The sequence below is a fragment of the Chenopodium album genome, chromosome 25 (assembly GCF_948465745.1).
Source record: "Chenopodium album chromosome 25, dcCheAlbu1.1, whole genome shotgun sequence".
Classification (NCBI taxonomy): domain Eukaryota; kingdom Viridiplantae; phylum Streptophyta; class Magnoliopsida; order Caryophyllales; family Amaranthaceae; genus Chenopodium; species Chenopodium album.
The window spans coordinates 12,065,948-12,088,560 of record NC_137858.1 but is presented as its reverse complement, the minus strand read 5'-3'; the positions used below and the strand labels follow the sequence as shown (position 1 = coordinate 12,088,560).

Here is a 22,613-nt window from a genome sequence, read left to right as displayed (position 1 = left end):
ATACACATTATTACTATTTTAAGTCTAATATGTAATAACTAGTATATTTCACAATAGAGGACTAGCACTTAATGGAGTTGGTAAAGCTCTAAAGGACAGAAGTTATATTAGTTACAAAACCCACTTGCTTTGGACTTTTTTGCTTTGATCATAAAAGTTATATGTGTTTATTGGGTTTTTTTTTTCGTCAATCATATGTTTATAGCTTGAAATGCTATGCTATGCCCCGAAAGAAGGTTTACATGCCCACATTTTCAAATAGAAACGATAAAATAATAAAGTCTTTAATGAGTGGTGGATAAAGTATGTATAAGTTTAGTAGGTGATTGAGTGAACGAACTTGACTGTGGATTTTGAATCAAGCTAGGTATCAATATAAATATAAATTAATAGCATTCTATATATAGGACAAAATATTACAAACATATATAGTTAGATTTAATTATTTGTTTGGAATAATAAAGGTTATTAATCACCCTATATATATTTGGACTTACACCATGTATTACACCAATTCCTAACTAGATATTGTCTTATTTTGTTCAGAAAACCAAAATTTACGTCAAAATATGTCATAAAAAATATGATGAAGAAAATTATTCATGGAAAACCTTTAATATAATACATATAGGTCATCACTAAAATAATCTCATCACTTGTAGCAAGGAAGTATTCGTGATTAATTATTTTGAGTTGTTTTACAGAATTGCATATAAGCTAATTTAAGCGATGATTGTTAGGTTTAAAAATGACCTAACACACGTTATTTTCCGTATATTTTTTTTTGTGAGGAAAAAAAGTATTATGGACTAGTTGGTGTAAACTCTAGATCAACACTCTATATTGGGTCATGTATCACTACGTCCTCCCACTAAGCTAGCTCTATAAATAGTATTCCTTCACTAGCTTCTAACACATCACTCCAACATAGCTCATATATAATTTCTTCTATCACTTTATTTCTCTCAAGTCTTTATATTATTTTGGTAAGTTAGGTGTGTTACATTTTGCTTAGAAATGGGTCAGGGAAGTGGCAGTGTAAGGCTAAGTATGGTCTTTGTAGTTGGTATACTATGTTTCTTGAGTCTAACCAAGCCTACACTTGGAGCTATTTACACTGTAGGAGGAGCCGGTGGATGGACCTTTAATGTCAATACTTGGACTAATGGCAAGTCCTTCAAAGCTGGTGATGTCTTAGGTTCGTTCACTTTACTTATACATATGTTGCTTTTATTGCCACATCTTAGGGATTAAAATTTCGATTAGCTTAAACTCACACGTGAGTTACAAAGCGTCCTGTTACAAATTACAACTATAATACATTAATACGTACAACATTTTCTTTTTATTTCTTTAAAACGTAGACTTTTATATAGTAATTTATAGTCCCTGACATCCCATGAACATAATATCGACACTCTATCTTCAAAATTCTAGATCTACCTCTAGCTGCAATATGTGTTACTTTTCATCATTTTGTTTCTAGCTATATGTTTGTCAATCATTTAGATGATTAGAAAAAAACAATTTTTCAGCACAATATATAAATATAAAGGGTATTGAATTACATTACCTACTTTAAATTATAGAGGTTCATTGAAGCATACATTATTATACAATTCTAGCTAGAACCGCAAAAGGTTAATACTCAATTATTTATAATAATTTATATGAAACATATTCTTACATACATTAAATAAGAGAAACATGCATAAATTAAATTCAAAAGGATTGCATGTCTAGAATTCAAGATTAAGTCTAATTGCTTAAAAATTGTTTAAGAGAAATTATGAATGTTGATCAATTAGTTAACATATTAATTTGAACATAATGATGATGTTATTTATTTTTTGGCAGCATTTAATTATGATAAAACAGCACACAATGTGGTATCAGTAAATAAAAGGGGTTATGATAGCTGCACTACACCAAAAGGAGCAAAAGCTTACCAAACTGGAAAGGATAGAATCAAGTTAGCCAAAGGTCAAAATTACTTCATCTGCTCTCTTCCTGGCCATTGCCAAGGCGGAGTCAAGATTGCTATTAGTGCAACTTAACTATCTAGCCAAATCTCGCTTACTTGCTATGTGGAATTATAATAGTTGTCACGTTGATAGTGTATCTTAAACTATTAATCATTGTGTAAGACGACCAAATCTAAGCTAGATGAAAGTGTACTTCTACGTCGTGTTTGATTTCTATTCATGTTTCCAAGTATTAATTTAACTATGTATTATTGTTGTGTTTATATTATTGCCATATTTGCTTGGGAGACTACAGTTATATTCATGCACTACACAATTTTTATAAACTAGCTACAATAACATCTCAATCTAATCATAATATATCAACAACATTCCAACAAATCATCATAACGAGATCCCCTAGATAAATCCTAAATTTGGCACTTTTTTATACCCACCTGCCATCCCTAGAACCAACTTTGAACATAAACGAGCATTATCAGGGCCGTCCCATTCCATTGCGGGGCCCTGTTCTAATCACTAAAAAGGGCCCTCAACAAAAAAAAAAATGAAATAGATAAATAAATAAATTTGGCCCCTACTACATTATATATTTAAATTGAAATTCAAAATTTCACCAACAATAATTGAGAATATATACTGAAAATTATACAATGTCTAACTTTAAATCATTTTGAGTATATAGATGTTGATTAGAACAATTAACTTGATTAAAAATCTATAAGAGGTGAATTTGATGATAGCTGGAAATCAGGAGATAAAATTGTTAAGTATGAAATCTTGAAAGTGCTACTCCATATTATATTAAAGATTATTGAAGGATTGTGAAAATATTATTTACAATGAATATTATTGACACGTCACAATATATGACAGCTGAAAATTAAAAGAGGTAAGAGGATGGTAAATTGGTAAGATAAATAGATAATTATAAGGAAAATTTACACTTTAGTGTCCCAACGTTTAAGTAAATTCCACTTTGGTGACCCATGGTTATAATATTTCCACTTTAGTGTCCTGCCATTAGATAGTTGTTCAATATTAATGCCTAATAGTTAACGGTATTAAACCCTCCGTTAATTTTTTTAAAAAAAAAATATCAATATTTTTTTATTTAACTAAAGCACTAAAGCTAAATATTAGCATTAAAACATAGTCAGACCATGATATATATATATATATATATATATATATATATATATATATATATATATATATATATATATATATATATATATATATATATATATATATATATATATATATCAATAGTAGTGGAACTTCTTTCTCCTCGTGAAACTAAGAGCCATGAAACTAAGATAACAGCTAATTAAACAAAAATATATACTTAGGCATGCATAAATTGATTAAAAACAATTAAAAAGTCAATGTATTGCACTTTTAACATCATTTTTTGTAACCCAAAAAATTTCATCACTACATGCGTGCATGCCCAAAAAGTAATGTTAATAAAATAAAAATAAAAAAATAAAAACCCTGGAATACTATTGTTCAGTGAGGAACTTGGCGTATTGCATTGATGCAACAGTTGTAAGATCTTATCGCTTGGATTGAGTTTTACGATTGCGGCATTATCTTCACCAATGAATGAGACAAATTTTATTTTATTAGAGGAGCTAGATACTTAGTTTGTGATGAATTATGGAAATGGGTAGCAGCGTAGAACCTAGAGGCGTAAAAGTTAGAGGGAAATTTTGAGAGAGATGAGGTAAATGGGTTTTGGGGGAAATTTTAGAGACCCTAATATAATTAATTAATTATACAACTTTAGTTTTTTTTTTTTTTTTTTTTTTTGTTTATGAAGAATTTAACAACGTTAACTATTAGGCACTAATATTGAACAATTATCTAATGACATGACACTAAAATGGGAATATTAAAATCATGGGTCACCAAAGTGGAATTTACTTAAACGTTGGGACACCAAAGTGTAAATTTTCCTAATTATAATTGAGTGAAACAAGAGAGTTAGGAAATGTCCCATAAAAAGAAAAAAAAAAAAAAAAGAAGAAGAAAGTTACTCGTAGTAAATTCTTTCAAAAAAAAAAAAAAGTTACTCGTAGTAAATGAAATATGAAAACAAAGAAAAAACCGAAAACTCTTGAAGTTCCTACTTCCTAGGCATTACTGAAGAACATATGGAAATTGGAAAGTATGAATAAGATAAAATAATTACTTTAGTAGATTTTACTATACCCAAGAAGTGGGTCTACAACACAAGAGGAGCATCCCACAGGCCTACACTGTAATACCGTATGCTACAGACAAAGTAATATGGAAATAGAGAGGATTGTTTTATTATTATTTTTTAAGGGATTGGGCTGCTATCGAAAATTGGGCCCTTTGAGTTTGGGGGCCCTGTGTTGTTGGTCTCTTTGCACATGCCATAACCGGGCCTGAGCATTATGAGAGTGAGGGATAGCTCAAGAGGTTAGAGCTTCCCTCCTAATTTCAAGAGATCTTGAGATTGATTCTCACCCTTTGACCTTGTGGTTCTCTAAGCACAAAAAAAAAAAAAAAAAAAAAAAAAAAAAAAAAAAAAAAAAAAGGGCATTATATAAGAAATTTGACAAACTGTTTTAATAAAATGATATATTGATATCCACTTTCCTATTTGCTACAATATAATAGATTCATATATATATATATATATATATATATATATATATATATATATATATATATATATATATATATATTGATCATCAAGGACTACTTAAAACCATTTTGTTGAATACAAAATTATATGGACTCACTTAAGGACGAATAGTTAGTTATTGGGGATTGTTTTTCAAATAAGAGCATGATTAAATTGAGGCTAATATATTAAGGGGTTAAAAAAAGGAAAACCTACATTATTTGAGTCTAGTCTATGTGTTGGTGACTTGGTGGTGTATTGTGAATTTGTGATATTGGATCATTGATATAGAGTAATGTTACTTGATGAAAAATACGGGGTTTCGGAGTACCACAAGTCCACAGTATTATGTGATCAATTTGGGCTATTAGTGATCGGTCAGTTTGGGCTACCTCTTCGATTCAAGCCTAATTGACTAATTGGAGTTTGTTTGGACAAGCTTTTGATCAATGAGGACAATTATTTTCAAAAAAAAAAAAAAAAAAAAAAAAAAAAAAACAATGTGGACCAATTTTTGGTTTATTTTGGTCAGTTCATTTAAAAGACTATTTTGCTTATTTATCGGAGTAGTATTTTTTTTTTTATGAAAAGTAGTCTAGAGGTAAGCACAGATCAGGCAAAAAAACGTGCCCAAACCTGTTATTTTGGACAAAAACAAGGGTTATACCGACTAAAAATTTAACTAGAAATGTTTTTTTATTCACAAACCAAAAAAAAGACCCATATAATTTGCCCAAACCTGACATTTTTTAGGTCGGGCAATGGGGTTAGGCTAGCTTTGATTAGGTCTAAAGCATCCAAAAGCTGCAAAATTAGTACATTTTGTTAGAAAGACTATTTTAATGATCAAAAGAAATCATACAATTAGAAGAAGGTTAAAAAAAAAAACGTAGGACATAGGGTAGCAAATGATTCAAGCTGAGCTAACTGAATTTTAGACTATTTGATCTAAGCTTGACAATATTAATATATTATTAGTGTTTAAGCAATCTTGAGGGTGGAACGTCGTGGAACAAATTTTTAAAAATCTTGTTTGAACTTTACTTGTCAAAAGTTAAGCTTGTTTGAGTTTTGTTCACACTTGTTTGCATTTTGAGTTTAAACTCAAGATTGAAAGAGCTTAAATCGGGCTTGATTAAATAAACAAGTCTTGATGTACCTTTATAATGAACTAGGTTAAACCCCGTGCAATGCACGGATGTTGAATAATTAAAATAAAAATAAAATTATATAATCGATTAACCCGGTATTAAAACAATAAAAACATGTTAGGAAAAGTCTTTACATAATATGTAAATAATGTGCAAGTTGATACTTTAGGAGGTTTACTTTAGATTTTATATAAAATAAAACCTTATTTTTATATACTAACTAATGATTTTTTTAGCAAGTAATTTTGGCGGGAATTTTTTTAATATTACATTGCCAAGTGTCATTTTAGGTTTGCTTTTAGTAGTATGTAATTGATTATTAGTGTTTAAGCAATCTTGAGGGTGGAACGTCGTGGAACAAATTTTTAAAAATCTTGTTTGAACTTTACTTGTCAAAAGTTAAGCTTGTTTGAGTTTTGTTCACACTTGTTTGCATTTTGAGTTTAAACTCAAGATTGAAAGAGCTTAAATCGGGCTTGATTAAATAAACAAGTCTTGATGTACCTTTATAATGAACTAGGTTAAACCCCGTGCAATGCACGGATGTTGAATAATTAAAATAAAAATAAAATTATATAATCGATTAACCCGGTATTAAAACAATAAAAACATGTTAGGAAAAGTCTTTACATAATATGTAATGTGCAAGTTGATACTTTAGGAGGTTTACTTTAGATTTTATATAAAATAAAACCTTATTTTTATATACTAACTAATGATTTTTTTAGCAAGTAATTTTGGCGGGAATTTTTTTAATATTACATTGCCAAGTGTCATTTTAGGTTTGCTTTTAGTAGTATGTAATTGATGATTCCTTTTATGTTTTTATGCATTTACTTAGATATATCTGTAAATTTTTTTATTTATTTATTTTTCATTTTTTTTATAAGACATTTTCTATTCGCCTTATTTTCACTTATTTCATAAGTCTAGATAAGTACAGTTCAAAAGCCATAAGTTATGATAAGGGTTGTAAAAGTTCAAATTATAACTAAAACATGTTTTAATAATGTTGTATGACTTTTGTTTTTGAGATATAATAATAATAATAATAATAATAATAATAATAATAATAATAATAATAATAATAATAATAATAATAATAATAATAATAATAATAATAATAATAATATCTGCTATGCTCTGCTTCAATCTGTTCTGCTCTATCCAGAAGCTCAAAAGAACAGGGCTTTTGGGTTGGAATTGATATTTAATTTGATGCATGATTAAGAAAATGAAGAGTACAATTAGTATTATGTGCACCATGGTGCACCTAGAAATAGGTGCACCACTATTATACTTTTGAACATTTAGTAAAAAAAAATTGAACATTTTACAAAAAAATGAACATTTAGTAAAAAGATTATGAACACGTCACAAAAATTGAACATAAACATGCAATTTTTATGTTCATATTTTATCAAGAAATGTTCATTTTGTATATATTAAATGTTCAGTTTATATTACAAAACTATTGAATTATTACGAGTTAGTTCAAAATTTGTCTGACTCGTAGTAATTTAAAATTTGCGATTGTTCAGATTTTTTTACTAAATGTTCAAAAAAATTTATTGTTCATATTTTTTTACTAAAAGTTCAAAATTATAGGCGTGGTGCATTGCGATTGTTCATATTTTTTTTACTAAATGTTCAAAATTGTGATGTTCAGATTTTTTAACTAAATGTTCAAAATTCTTGATTGTTCAAATTTCTTTTACTAAATGTTCAAAAGTATAGGCACGATGCATTGCAATTGTTCAGATTTTTAAACTAAATGTTCAAAATTTGCGATGTTCAGATGTTTTTATTACATGTTCAAAATTTACAATTGTTCAGATTTTTTTACTGATTGTTCAAAAGTATAGGCGTGGTGCACCTAGAAATAGGTGCACCATGGTGCATCTTAAAATTTGCCTGAAGAGTATAACATTGAATTTCAGTTCTATGGGCCTCTTAAGGCTCTTATCAGTTTATCTGGCCTATGCTTGCCTTGTATTTCTTTCTCTCCTTTTCTTTCCTCTCTAAATTCCTCTTCTCCCCTTTTTATTTACTTGTATTTGATTATTTTTTTGCAGATAATCAAGCAGGGCAATCATTGATCTCCCATGTCTTTTTAACCCGATCACAAGTCTTATTTTTTCGAAGCATAATACTAGTATTAGCTTTTACTTTTACCCTAACTTTCTACAGCCACCTGATTCACTTTCATACTCTCAAGTCTCCAATTTTCCTCGCACACCAGACGAGCAGCGAGCCACGACTAGACCTGGACGACCAGCATGGTCGGCGACTAGGGGGTTGCGGCCTGGGTTTATACGTTTACCGATTTGTGGGTTTATCTATATTCTGATTATGGAAATGTTAGTAAAAAAAGAAGGTAATTTCAGAGACACAAATGGATGAATAAAAGCAATTAATTTCTGTAAAACAAATCCCTAAATTAAGTATAACCGGTCCAACGACCAGACCTGAAAATTCAGGTTCAAACCGGAACCGGACCGGTTAATTCCGGTCTTGTTTTTTTCTTGTGATTCCGATCCCAATCCATTCCGGTCTCGGTCTGGTTTTAGACAGGTGCACAGCCCTACTTACAATATTAACATCTTATTGTTATTGCTATGAGGTCAGTTTTATTAGACAATTCGAGGAGTCCTTCAAGACATGAAATAGTTCTAACATAAATCGTGAAAAATTCAATGTAATACTCCATTTTTTACCCCTTCTCATATTTTACTCTCTCCTCCGTTGAAAAACAGGAGGAAATAATAGTACAGAGCAGAACACAAGTTACATAACAGAAGCCAAAAATTGACGATCAAATACAGCATTTCGAGGAATCAAATTTGGGGCGAATTCAAGTTTTTCCAGAAAATTCAATTGATTCACTCGCTAGGTAAACATTCATCATCTTTATTCTTCTCTGCTCAACTCTTTCGATATAATTCGCAATTATATTTCAGAGAATTAGGTTTTTGTTTGGTATTGTTATTGTGTTTCATTGCTTAATTTTGAACAATATGTTTTTACATTTATATATTTTGCTTAATTTTGGAATTTTCATTTGGCATTTTGGAACTAAAATGTTGAATTTGTAGGATATAAACTATGTTTGAGGGACCAGTTCGACAGTTGCTTCTTGGTTATCTTGGAAAATACATCAAAGATTTTCATCAACAACAGCTTAAAATCACTTTAGGTAATTGTATATTACTTGATAATTAGAATTGTATTACATTTAATTACAAGGAGTTTACAATATGTGATGTTTGTGTGTGTGTGTGTTTTTTTTTGTGTAGATGAGATTGTATTGAAGGATGTGGAGCTTATACTTGAAGCATTTGACTACCTTCAGTTGCCGGTTGCTCTCAAAAAATGTAACTCTTAAACCACCTATTCGTATCGTGATGTTTTGTTTTGAGAAATGTTGTACTTGTATAGCGTAATTTTTGCTCTTAGGAAATTTTGTGAAAGTGCGATAGTACCACGTGGCTCTCGAGTTTTTGAGGTGATTGAGAAAATGGATTATAACTTGGTATCGTAAAGGTTGGGAGATGTTTTGGAGATCTAAATTTTCTACTACCATGTGTTATGTTCTTAGGAAGTTTTAAGAGTAGTCTTGCTAACTTAGTTGTGACGCTATACTCCTTATTTCTAATTAATATCTTAACTTGAACTAGTCAAATTGATCCTGAAATTTATATTTTCGGTGTGATTGTAACATAGCTCTAATGCTCTTGTGGTCGGTGGCAGTCTGTGCTCTCTCATTGTATTTTATAACTTTAGTATTTTCCACTCTCATTGTATGTTATAACTTTAGTATTGGCCACCAAGGTGTATATGCTACTCATCTCTTCATTTCGACTTAAGTTTTTGTGTCATTTTATGCCACTTTCTTTTGGGCCAAAATTCCATCAAAAGACTGTCTTTGAAGTAACATAGGCCACCTTTTGGTTATCTCTCGTGTTTACCAACCATATTAAGTAGGAGTGAGCAAAAAATCAGGGTACCTTGAATCATAATCGGACACTGTTAGGAAGTTTTGGAACCTGGACTAGAGGTTTCGGTTTGACGGTTCAGATTCTTAGTGTTGTTTTTTTTGGAACCGAAACCTGTAGGGTACTACTAAAGCTCAAATTATACACTAAGATCAAATTATGTAGGGTACCCATTTCCCATTTTGAGGAACCTGCTGCTACAGGTTCTGATTTCAGGATTTTTAATAGAGTACCCTATTATGCTCTCCCTTAATATTAAGTCATTGCAAATTATGTGTAGATTTTTCCTTAAATTTGTATTCTTCTCATTTTTGTGCTGATATATGTAGGTTTGAAGCCATTAAGCTCACAAGCTAGGTTATTGTGATGGATTTAGATCAGTCACACAACAAAACCAATATAACAGCAAGACTTTCTGATTTTTCTAGCAAATTAATAAAGATTGAAGCTTTGATATTGATATATAATGGTGGAAGGGTTACAAAATGATAAGGTTAATAGCGTTAGGCCTTAACTCTCTCACAATGGCTTGAGGCCATACTCTCTTTAGGTTTCCCTAATACAAAATTCTGCATGCTTTCTCAATATCTCTCTTCCCTTTTTATACTTACATTCTCCCTCCCTAGGATGATTTTAGACTGAGTTCTTCTGTCTCATGTGCACAGGTGGCATTTCTTAGTGCATTGCCTATTTACCCTTCTTATGTACTACATTTGATCACTATTAATAACTAAACTATCCGTATTACCTTTCCCTTAAGGAAGTTCATTACAGTTATGCTCCTTTTTTCTTTTCTATCATTTAAAAATATTTTCCTTCTAAGTGGTGCTACTTTGTTGTGGTATTTGGGTTTGTATAATGGAACCAAGATTCCACACTTCTGTTTTGATTTGTGAGTTTGTCGCTGTTTTGCCAAATGGGGCAAGTAAAGTAAGTTAGAGGGAGTATAACTGTATAAGGAGGTAGTATAACTGTATAAGGAGGCTTTAGGAACAGAAGAGACGAATATAACTATATAAGTGATGTTCTTCTATTTTGTTGCTATTTTAGATTTCTTCTGGAAGGATTCTTGTTCCTGAGTTTCTCCGTGTTCCAAATTTGCCTTATTTAAAGAGGCCACCTTTTTAGAGGTGTTTGTAGGGCATGGTTTCTTAAAGCATTTAGAAAGAATTATTCTTGATACTTTCGGAACAACTTTTTGTTTAAGAGGACTCTAAGGAGTGGAATGATGAGAATCATGAGATGGTTTGGAAGCATAGCCTGGCTCCTTTTCTAGTTAAGAGCTTATGCATCTTCCTTGAATTTTTCCCCAATTTGCGATATGGAAGTCATCCAAATAGCTTCTCTTTTTTTTTTCTTTCCTTTTTTTTTTGTTCTTGGCGGTGGTCAAAGTAAAAATCCCTATTCAAGATCTTAAAAGTCAAAGTATTTTCTCATATTAATTCCTGTAGTTTGCACCTGAAGAGGGATAATCTTTTGATTGTCCTCTACTCTTTTGTCCTTAGAATTTTTCTCTTTGATATTTAGTCTTTATACCATTTTTTTGTGCTGAACTGGTTCTTGCTTTTTTTTTTTTTTTTTTTTTTTTTCTGTGAAAACTTTTGTTGCTCGTGAAAGCAGGATAAAATGTTTGGTTGCCGAAGTGCAGATATTGATTCTTTTGGGCCTTTTGGCAATATAGTGTTCAATCAGAAAGAATAAAAATTAATGAATTATTACTGAGGATTTAGCATCCACTCTCTAGGTTTCAAATTCCACAATTTGAGGCTTTTACTTGGTTGTTTAATATTTTATTGGTTATTGAGTATATTTTTTCTCCATCTTGTCACTTTAATCTTCATGATTTTAGGATAAATTGTTTAATGATTGGTTAAGGTCCTTGTGGGCATGAGCCTTTCTGTTGTTAGCCCTCTTTTTTGTTGTGCCTTCCTCCATTCTTTTAATATTGCGCCATAAGGGTTTGGCACGATTTTTTTTGGTAGTGGGAAAAAAGAAGAGAGAGAAAAAGGTAAAAATACAAAAGTTCCCATGATAATAAGCGTAACTAAAGAAACAAGTATTAAAAAGTAAGGTTTATACGGTATTTGCAGTGTGAACAGAGATATGTATTTTCCTAAAATGGATAAGGTGCAATATTTGTGAAACTTTGTAAAAAGGCATGTGGTGCAATATTAAAAGAATAGAGGAAATATGTATATATTTTAATAAATTACTGATGACGTGTTCATTTTTCTTTTTCCTTGGAAGCTTGCATATAGGGGAAAATGTTGTAAATTTTTGGTCCTTGTCAGTGGCAAAACTAATGCCACTTGGATGTTGGAACCATCTTTTTCTAACTGTCGGGTAGGATGATACGTGGAAGGTTAAGATTACATTTATTCCTACCTAAAATTTCATATGTTGGGGTTATGCTAGTTAAGAATGGGGTTAATATGATGCCGCAATATTAATTTGTAAGAAAATTGCCTATCATTGCTGAAACTTGCAGAGGGTAACCCTACGGTGAGGGGGGGGGGGGGGGGAAGGTATGAAATATTTTTTTTGTATAAAGGTATTAAACGTCTTCATTCCTAGTACTGTAACATATATAGAGTGGGTTTTTTTTTTTCGCTTATAGTTGTTTTATTACTATTGTTTTCTCCGAATCACCTGTCACACAAGTCAAACTTGGTGATTTTGTTATTGTTTTCTTTTTGGGTTTTTAGAGTTGTTTCAAGTATGCATGTTTAAATTTGGTCACTTATTTTTCATTAAAATCCACATTTGATTGATTGACAGGTCAGGTTGGTAGGCTTAGAATTGGAATTTCTTGGAAAAAGCTGAGTTGGGAGTCTTGGGACCCTATTGTAATAAGCTTAGAACTTGAAGATGTCAATCTTTGTGCCGGTCCACGTGATGATCATGAGGTATCCCTATCTTCTATGCACTTCCCTAGATGTTTTCCTTGGGGAAAAGCATCTGATGCTAGCCTGTTGTCTCTCTCTCTCTTGGGCATTGGTTATAAAATGTGTTTAGTTATCTCATTTACCCTTGTATCTGCAGTGGAGCGTAGATGCTGTTGAAAGAAGAGAATTAGCTGCTAAAAAAGCAAAGCTTGCTGCTGCAGAGCTGGCAAAACTGTCAAGACGTGTCTGTGGTGAGACCTGATCTTATGCCTCTTTATCATCTCTTAGTGATGTACTCGTTGTTGCCCGACTGAGTCGTATTGAATGTTATAGTCTAGGCTAGTGCTTTTATTAAGATGTTCTTGATAGGAAGGTAAAGGTAGACAGATAAAAGTATAATCTTCTAATCAAGAGACAGCCAATTGTCAAAAAATAGTTGTGGAGAAGATGAAGGATGGCAAAGAAAAACTTGTTTAGGTATTATAATTTGCCCTTAGTTGGAGCTTCTTAGTTTTGGAAAGGAACCATCAAAGTCATCAAGCCCCTGTGGTAATGAGCCCTTTGTCAATGTTTGGCCCTCGTCAATCGTCATCAAAGATCTAGGTTTCCTCATCCCAGTCAACTACAGCATAGCCAAAGTCTGTTACTAATATAAGCTGTTGATTGTGCTGAGTCTAATTCGTTATTAGTGTTGCTGTTTGCTGTAAATTTGTCAACTAATCCACCTTCTGCTGTCTGCAATTCATGTTTTTTGAGCACCATGCCATACCATACCATTTTCAGTGTGTTCTTTGACAAGTTGATGAACATTCGACTGGCATCTTTCCTAACCTTCCTTAATTCCTGCTTTCTTAAATTTACCTTCCATCAATTGCTTTTAAACATTAGTTTTCGTACTCCCTCAAGCACCACAGTCGGTAGCATTTCTGATTCCATCTTCCCTGTCTTGCTGCTAAACCCATGGATAGGTAAGCGTACTATTTCTACACCCTTCTACCTCCTATATCTTACAGACTGGCCCCATGACCCGCAGGAAGGATTCTATAATTAATGAAGCTGTCTAACTGTATAGCTACTAGTTTCCAGTTGCAAACTCAACTGGGATGCAAGGTCATTGTCACTAGTAACATTTGTTTTATGATAATACTCCCTTGTCCCAATTTAGTTAGCCTAATTATCTGACCATATAGTTTTTGGAGCTGTTTTGGTGTCATCAGTAATTGTTTAAATAAAAAGGTAGATGTGATGGGAGATGGTTAGGTAGTAATATTTTTCGAATCAGAGGTGAGAGATTATTGGTTGGTCAAGGGTAGTAAAGAGAAATAGAGAAGTAATAATAGTTGGCCCTTGCCAGAAAAATAGGCAAATTAAATTGGGACAGCTGAAAAAAGTAAATGTAGGCAAACTAAGTTGGGCTGGAAAGAGTATTTAATTTGATGCATGATTAAGAAAATGAAGAGTATAACATTGAAATTCAGTTCTATGGGCCTCTTATCAGTTTATCTGGCCTATGCTTGCCTTGTATTTCGTTCTCTCCTTTTCTTTCCTCTCTAAATTCCTCTTCTCCCCTTTTTATTTATTTGATTATTTTTTGCAGATAATCAAGCAGGGCAATCATTAATCTCACATGTGACTGGAAGGGTGATTGTCTGATTTATTATTGCTGTTATTATTGGAAAATATTTTTCTCTATAGGTGTTGCTCTCTGAGTTTAGTGACTTAAGTCCATCAAAGTGCTCACATTATTCAATTTTGTGTGTACAGATCCTTGATAGCATTCAAGTATCTATGAGGAATGTTCATATAGTATATCGTGATACAGAGTCTCCATCGGTATTACTTTTCTCTTTAAAGTGAATTCTTTTAATTTCTGAGAAATGATTTTCTTGTTATTCCTGTTATTCTATGTTTATTTGATATGATGATATTTTTTTAAAGTCAATTTACAATGGCTTTGATTTTCAGTATTTGTTGCTGATAATAGATACCAGAGTTAGTGTTTGTGAGTGTGTTTGTATGTGTATATCTGGTCCTAGATTTTGCTCATCCACACTGTAGGATTCTATTGTGTGAATGGATTTCTCTTTGGTCAGACAATCATCTTTCTTCCTGTTTTTCCCTTGTTATCTTCCCTCATTTTTTTTTTCTGAAGTTTTATGTTATAGATTTGACAATGTTATGCTTGTATATACTTACTCCATTTCCTTAAAATTGCAACAACTTTACTTTCATATTTACCAACTTACCTTTCTGACCAGTAATATCATTAATTATCTATTAGTAAAATTTATAAAATATTGATTCTTTGAAAATATCAAAATATAAATAGTGACTAATCCAACAACATTTTACATTATATGGCATATGTTTTTTTTTTAAAAATTTTAATAAACATATGTATGTTCATAAAACAGTGCTCAAAGTTAATGTATTGAAAACAGGAGAAGTTGTCTATGCAGGGAAGCTTACTCTGATGTGGATTTTGTATGTTTTGATCAAAGTGTTACATTTGGAGTATCAATTCCTGTACATGGTAGCTTGATGTCATTGTAGTTTTCACTTTGGTTATTTCAATTTTGGCCTGTTTAGTTATCAAATTCATAAGCTTCTTATCACCTTATCTAATTTCTTAGGTTAACATGCTAATGGCTGATTTCCTTTCATTTATTACATTCATTGTATGAGTGTTTAATGGATGGATACAGTGGTTTCCATGAAACACAAGCAAAAGTTTGTTTCATACTTTCTTACTATACAATCTATGTCTTCTAATCTTATTTTAGGTCTTATTAGCCCTCACTCTTCTTTGGAATGTAGGATCTAGAAACAGATCACATTTCTTTTGGTTTTCTTTAAATATTTATTTATTTATTTAATTTTCTAAGGGGCTGTTTAGTTCACTCGGGGTAAACGGAATGGAATGATCAAAGGGAATGGAATGAAAATGCCTTAAATTCTCTATGTTGTTTGTTTTAAAAACAAAGGGAAACAATCCCATCAGTCCCACCACCACACAACCACCCCACAACCAACACACAACCACCTAATTCATTACTTTCCACCTTTTCCAACCACCATCCGTCACCAAACCACCCGCCGCACTTCCCCCGCCCTTCGCCGACCTCCCCCGCCCCTCGCCGACTCTCCCGTGCCCCTCGCCTCCCCCACCCCTCGTCGGCCCCCGCGCAGCTCTTCCCTCCCTTGAAAGTCAGCCCCGAGAAACCCTAGAAACATCCCTCTCCCGAAAAACATCCCTCACTCCCCATAAAACCCGCCGTCCGACCCTCCCCCACCCTCGAAACCCTAGGCGCTAGGGTTTTGAGGGTGGGGGAGGGCCGGCCGGCCGTTTTACAGTGAGGGAGAAGGTTTTTTTTTTTGTTTTTACAGGGAGGGGACAGGGTTTCAGGAGTGCGGATAGTCGGCAAAGGGAAGGGAGGTGCGGCGAGGTGTGGGGAAGAGGAGGCGAGTGTTGACGTGGCTGGCGGTGGTGCAGGTTTCCGGTGATTCGGGTAGGTAGGAGGGTGGTGGTATGGTGGTGTAGTGGTGGCTAAGGAATGGGAATGGAAATACCTAGGGGGGGGGGGTGGGGAATCAACTTAGAAGGATTTGGGGGAATGAAGAGGGTAAAGGGAATGGGAAAAAAGGCCTAACAAACAACAACAAAGGGAATCAAGGCAGTTAATTCCCATTACCTTTGATGAATAGTCCTAACCAAACGACAGCCCCTAAGTGATATGAGCTGGATGATGTTTAAAGACTGAATCAAATGTGCACCAACTCTTTCTTTGATGCAGATGCAGTTTGGTTTAAGATTTTCAAGCTTGGAGATGAAGCAAGCTCCTGATGGGTAATCATTTGTCCCTGCAAAGAAATATGTGTAGGTTGCAAGTTAACTGTTCATACTGTTCCTTTGGAAATTAGAGCATTGCAAAAATATGTACTTCTTGCGTTGCTGAGAAATTTCAATGTTAATGGACATGATAACCAAATCAAAGATGTTCTGGTTTGAACTGCTCAATCTTTATGGTCTATTTTGGTGTGATCTGAATGTCTGATGCCCTGATGTGATTTAACTTAAACTGTATTTTAACACTATTGTATAAGAAAAAACATTGTCATGTGGGATCTTGTTAGAATCTTTTCAATCTTTATGGTCTGGTTTGGTTTGGACTGCTCTGATGTGATCAGATACTTTCAAGAATAACTATGGAGCGATAAATTTCTGTAATAAGGTGAAGAGAACTAGTTCACAGTCTTTTTGTTTGCTACTCCGTGTATATCACATATAAACTGTGTAGATGTTGTGAGCTTGTTGCATATTGCCTCCCAAAGTATTTGTGAGACTTGCTGTGTGTTAGCAGCTGATGGTGGTCTTGAGTGAACATTTTTTAGATCTGCTCTATACTGTCTTGGCAAATGACCTCAATGACATAAAGTAAAAAAACTTGCCTATTATTTTCAAGCTAGGAAAAATAGTAGCCCAGCTAAATGAGGGATTTGTGATGATTCAATAGAAATCCTTTCTTATTGTGTGTGTTAGGTAAATATCAATCTGAAATAAGAGGGATTTGAAAGTTTTCCATAATTGATTTTTAATTTTTTTTGACAGTGAAGAATACTATTAACTCTTGTCAAAAACAAAGTGCTTTGAAACTCTGCTTTGCTCGTTGGTCTTTGCCTTTACTACTCCAATCTTGGCAGTTAGGCTGTTGTATTATTTAATATTATAGGGGGTTTCATCACTTCAGCTGTTTCAATCCTTGTTGAGCCTTTTACATTTTCTTCTGACTGTACCTACCCTCATCTATAAGTGATTACCTTCCGATCTTCAATTACTTGCATTGGTCAATGTAATGTTTTTCTTTTTTTTTTTTGTTTTTTGTTTTTTTATTTTTTTTGTGTTTTTTTTGTTTTTTGTTTTTTTTTTGTGTTTTTATTGTGTTTTTTTTTTTTTCTTTTTTTGTTCCTAATTTAGTAGTATAAGTAGCATGATCTTTGTCCATCTTCTGTTTCCAGGCCCTTGAGCTCAAAGGCAAGAGGTGGTCAGGTCAACAAGACTGTGGAGATCTATGGTCTGGGGATTTACTGTTGCACCCTTGAAGGGGTTCTGAATTCCTCGGATGCCAATGTTATTGGAGAAAATGTATTGTGGAAAAATGCAACAACTGATGTGGATGAATATGACTATTTAGTGACACCGTTTGATTTATCTCTACAGGTATTGATGTCTGCATTTGTCTATGCAAAAAATTTAATAACCTTTTTTCAGTGTTGTTTTTACATAAAGTTGCTTCTTTTAAATTCCCATTTTTAATTGATCTAAATCGTTTTGATGGGCTCTACTGTGGTTTGTATTTTGTAACCTGATCAAATTTTTTGAAAGCTTTATTTATTTCAAATTGAGAAACTAGTACCATTTGTTCCTTGTCATTCTAGAGCCATGATGAATCTTGTTTTGAAATGAAAATTGTAACTTATGCCTGGCCCTGATACGTTTGTCTTGCTCTACTCAAGGTGACAAAGTCTGGAAAGCTTGAGCTTGATGCTCCTCAATATTCTGTTGCTGTTGAGTTGACAAAACTGGTTGGTTGACTGATATGGAGCAATCTCTGGGTTCCAAGTTATTGAGTGTCTAGTTAGTTTCTTTACGCCTCTCGTTTTTTTTCTGTCAGGTCATGACCATAAATCCTACTCAGCTACAGCACGTCTTGAAGTTTTCAGACTATATCTGTACATGTCAGCTGAGGGAAAAGTAATTTCAACTCATATAATCTACTACTTCCTCTTTTCATGTTCGCACCTAATGTTATCTGCTTCATTAGTTTCTAGTTGCAAAAAGTTATCTTTTGATCTTTAAGCTCTTGAGCAAGTTTAATTGGGCGTGTATTAAAACAAATGCTATTGTCCCAATTGACACCACAGCTTAAATTATGTTGGACATAATGTGTTAACTTATCAGTTTTCTGTGCAAGTGTATACACAACTGGCTGCCATTCAACCCTAGGCTCAATTTAGGCTGTCTTTGGCTCATCATTTTATCATAGATCTTAAGATCTTGTCTCTTTTGGTGTTGTTCAAATTTCTGAATACTCATGTAACATTGCTCTGATTGTCTGATCTATTCCACTTCTTTTATTAATGTTTATACTGTTTCAGAATCCTGAGCTACTGGCCACTTACCCACCAAAACAAGCTATTTTCCATAGGACACAAACTGAAGATGGTCAATTTGTGTCATGTGTTTCTGAAGCTAATATCAAATACCATTTAGCAAATCTATGTACTTTAATTGGATTAATATTCACCTCTTGTCAGTTCTTTGACTCTGGGCAGAAGCAAATATGATTTTATCATAACCATGATGCTATGTTTTGCATCCCTACTCTGCAGGTACGGACGCTACCGTCCCTGGGACTGTCCATTATCAAAGAAACTGAAGGGATGGCAGAAGGTCTGGTGGCGCTATGCTAAAGAATCTGTTCTTTTTGATGTTCGTAAGAGACGGAAGAAAACATCATGGTGGTATCTCGGGCAAAAACTGTATGTCCAACAATATAATGTTTTCCCCGTTTTGTTTGTGTGTTTTTATTTTTATTTAAAAGACCACATTTCAGCTTTGAATTGAGTATGCCAGGCTTTAGATTTCACTAGTCTGGTTGTTTTGTTGAATCAATTTAATTTTTTGCAGTAATTTTATCTGATGTTGTGACATTGTTTGGTCAAGATTTTAACATGTCTGTTATTTTTGCTAATACATGCTGTATGCTTTGGGAAATACTTCTTATAGAAATTTTCTAGAGTTTTATACCATATAAATCTGGATCATAGACCTAAATCTGGATCATAGACCAAAGCTCGTACTTAACAACTCGCATTAGCTCAAAATGCATGGAACTAGTGGGACATCTTTATTATTGATGACAACAAGGGTGACTGGCTTGGTTTAGTTGGTTTTGAAAGTGTATACAGTCTAAAGAATTCCTCAGCATTGTAGATACTAGTACCACCATTTAGAGGAGAAAAAAAATTTCTGATTAGTGTTTACTCCCTCCACTTGGAACACTTTGAATTAATATGTATTTTTAGGAAATATTGCGGGTAATACATATAAAATGAAAAAACTGAGATGCAAGTAAATTGATTTGGGGTATATTTAATTGTTTGTGAGATAGAGAAACAATGAAGAATTAGTGCAAGTAAGGTTGGGAGAGAAACATAATGATCTTATACTAGTGGGGTTATTGGAAAAGAGAAACAATAAAATAATGGTGGTCTCTTGCTAAAGTAGGAAGTCTTGTTGTAAGTATTTGTATTTGGAAACAGACATAAAAAGCAGCTGTTGCAAGTGTTCAGGAATGGAGGGATTAGTATTTTTAAGTAGTACATTTTGTAATTTTTTTTTAATCTAAATAGATTTCTATGACAAGACTCTCATTATCACATTTGTGGTCAGTTCCTTAAAGGTGACCACAGCTGTATTCATGGATTTTTACATTGTAAAATGCTGTTTTTTTTTTTTTTTTTTTTTTTTTTCCCTTTTTCTTACAAAAATAATTGCTCTCATAAGCGCTTGCTTTTATAGTTTTTATGGACATATAATGGTAAAGTACACATTTCAAGGTTTAAATAAATGGTTAAATATTGTTCCTATGAGGGGAGTACTCACAAGAATCAGAAACAGGAAATATAAGTTTCCACAACTCAAGGTGTATTATGATGAAGTATGACTTTCCGCCCAGTTGACATGTAGTTGTGAATTTGTTATGAACTAGCTGTCCACCTGATCATACTAACTTCAGCTTTACGATTTATACTGATCATTGTATTTTTCTGACTGAAAATTTTGAAGTCTTTTTTTTTTTAATTTTTATTTTTATTCCTATCATTAGTACTATGCAATCGCATTGTGATGATCAGTTTTTAGCGGCAGAATGGCAGTTTTAGCACAATGCTCCCAAAATGTTTGTGATGTAAATCATACTTCGCAAGTCATTGCTTTAAAGTTTATCAAAATGTAGTTCTGGTATGTTCAGCTGGCTAGGGTTTATTGCCAGAACTCTTCATTAGGCTGACCTCTGACCAAAATTCAATGCCGGTCTAAATCTTTTCTTTTGACGTGATGTTTTGAAGTTGTTGTTTGATGTTGCCATTTTTTATGTTTGATTTTAGGATATATGTCTTCTGAGCATCGTGACATTCGTTTTTTCTTTTAAATGGTGTTGTCTCTGTCTCTTGATTTATTTATATTTATATATATATATATATATATATATATATATATATATATATATATTTCCTTGCTGAAGTAATTTACTTATATCTCCCAGAGTTCATCTTCGGAAATATGTGAATTTGTACAAGGTCAAATTGGATTTCCTTCAGAGGGAGCAGGTAACAATGGTTACTGGTTTTGGAATTTGATACCTTTAAGACAATTTTATTGTTCTTGTGCAGTTGCACTCTTGCTGTGCTACATCGACCTACAAATTTTTTTGTAAAGTTATCACTGAATGAACAATTGTGCGGAAGTAGAAGTATTTTCTGTTGCAGAGACCAATTTTAGAATCTGTATTCATTCACCCTCCTCAGTCTGAGCCACCTACCCTACACTAAATATGTCACAAGATTTATTGCATAATTTTATACCTAATCCCTGCTCAGACATACATATCCAATCTAGCATGCAAATATTATTTTCCCATAAAATTTCCATTTGGCCTTTCATTTATTGCATTGGTGTATTTTACTCGATAAGTTAAATCGAGCCAGCCATGTCTTTATTGTTAAGGCCTTACTTTTAAGAATCTTATTCTATAAGAGCATTTGGTTTGTGATCCCTCAACCAATTAAGGATATCCTATTATTCTATCCAAGGAAGTTGTGGACGCTCTTTTTAGTTTCGTTGTGTTTGTAACTTTCTCCAATATTGTCACATGTTTACTACTTAGGCACATTAATTGATGAATCAGTATTGAACTTTGTATGCAGTAAAGATTAGGTTTGGGGGCTAGACCTTTTCAGTTTACAAGATCTAAACAAAAAATGAGTAAGCTTCAAAGATAATTATACCAAGTACTAATCCAAATGAGACTCAATCAGTCAAATAAAATTCCGTATACCTAAAACCCCCCTATCTCATTCAAAAAATGATAATATGAATATAGAGCTGAATAATGAAATCAAACTGAAGGATGTTTGGCCTTGTAAATGACTTTCAATTTCTGATATGGATGGAAAATTAAAGTTCAATATGTGGGAGGATGTTTATGTTGTATTTATGGACATGGGTGGGAGTGTTCTAGCTTTTGTATACTTGTATAGTTGTTCATATATAGAAGGAAACAATCAAGTTAAAGCGAGGGGAACGGGAATATTGGGACCCATGTGTTTAAATGTTGATTAAAAATTTGGTTTTATCTGATGTTACTTTAGAAAGATATGTTAGTAGTTGATTCTAATAGAAATTTATAAGGTCCTTATTTTTTTTTGAATTTCTATAATGTCATAATTTAAATGTAAAAGGTAGTTATTTGCAAATGTATTTTTATTTTTATGTCCTCATTATATTAAGCTTTTTACTTGCAAAGAAAATACTTTGTATAAAGTAACAAAAAATATTTTTAATTCAATGGCGTGAGTGAAAATACTTTGTATAAAGTAACAAAAAATATTTTTAATTCAATGGCGTGAGTGAGTATTGTTTGTGGGCGCACCTTTTACACGTTTTCTCATCATTCCAATCTTCATGTTGCATTTTGAAATTTCTATAATTTTTTGAAGGGATCCTAGCTCAAAGGTAATATTTAGTTGGTGGGTGAGTCGATTAATTTTTTTTTGTAGTGTTTATCTCAAATTTCTCCATGCTAATCCTTTTGGAGTTGACAAGATTAAAAACAAAAAAGTGTTTGGGATTGTGTGTTATGATTGTTCTAATTATA

At 32.8% G+C, this 22,613-nt stretch overlaps 2 protein-coding genes across 2 annotated transcripts in view; both read left to right on the top strand.

The window, feature by feature from the left end:
• The first annotated feature begins 936 nt into the window (after window positions 1-936).
• On the top strand, window positions 937-2,248 carry LOC145613259 (basic blue protein-like). The gene is made up of 2 exons (XM_081668331.1): window positions 937-1,198; window positions 1,858-2,248. The coding sequence occupies exons 1-2, from the start codon at window positions 1,018-1,020 to the stop codon at window positions 2,055-2,057; spliced, it is 381 nt and encodes a 126-aa protein (XP_081524457.1). The 5' UTR covers window positions 937-1,017; the 3' UTR covers window positions 2,058-2,248.
• Window positions 2,249-8,555: 6,307 nt separating this feature from the next.
• LOC145613695 (uncharacterized) overlaps window positions 8,556-22,613 on the top strand; it is a 43,800-nt gene continuing 29,742 nt past the window's right edge. The window contains exons 1-13 of the mRNA XM_081668774.1: window positions 8,556-8,688; window positions 8,891-8,991; window positions 9,092-9,169; window positions 12,569-12,696; window positions 12,833-12,926; window positions 14,273-14,316; window positions 14,440-14,508; window positions 16,470-16,522; window positions 17,692-17,893; window positions 18,190-18,258; window positions 18,348-18,427; window positions 19,066-19,215; window positions 21,003-21,066. Coding sequence (XP_081524900.1) covers window positions 8,901-8,991; window positions 9,092-9,169; window positions 12,569-12,696; window positions 12,833-12,926; window positions 14,273-14,316; window positions 14,440-14,508; window positions 16,470-16,522; window positions 17,692-17,893; window positions 18,190-18,258; window positions 18,348-18,427; window positions 19,066-19,215; window positions 21,003-21,066 — 1,122 coding nt within the window. The 5' untranslated portion in view covers window positions 8,556-8,688; window positions 8,891-8,900. The remainder of the gene's footprint in view (window positions 8,689-8,890; window positions 8,992-9,091; window positions 9,170-12,568; window positions 12,697-12,832; window positions 12,927-14,272; window positions 14,317-14,439; window positions 14,509-16,469; window positions 16,523-17,691; window positions 17,894-18,189; window positions 18,259-18,347; window positions 18,428-19,065; window positions 19,216-21,002; window positions 21,067-22,613) is intronic.

Excerpts from the sequence above, each read along its gene's own strand:
- LOC145613259 (XM_081668331.1), top strand. The coding sequence starts at position 1,018 with ATGGGTCAGGGAAGTGGCAGTGTAAGGCTAAGTATGGTCTTTGTAGTT. Across the intron at positions 1,199-1,857 it reads CAAAGCTGGTGATGTCTTAG|CATTTAATTATGATAAAACA; the intron begins GTTCGTTCACTT and ends ATTTTTTGGCAG.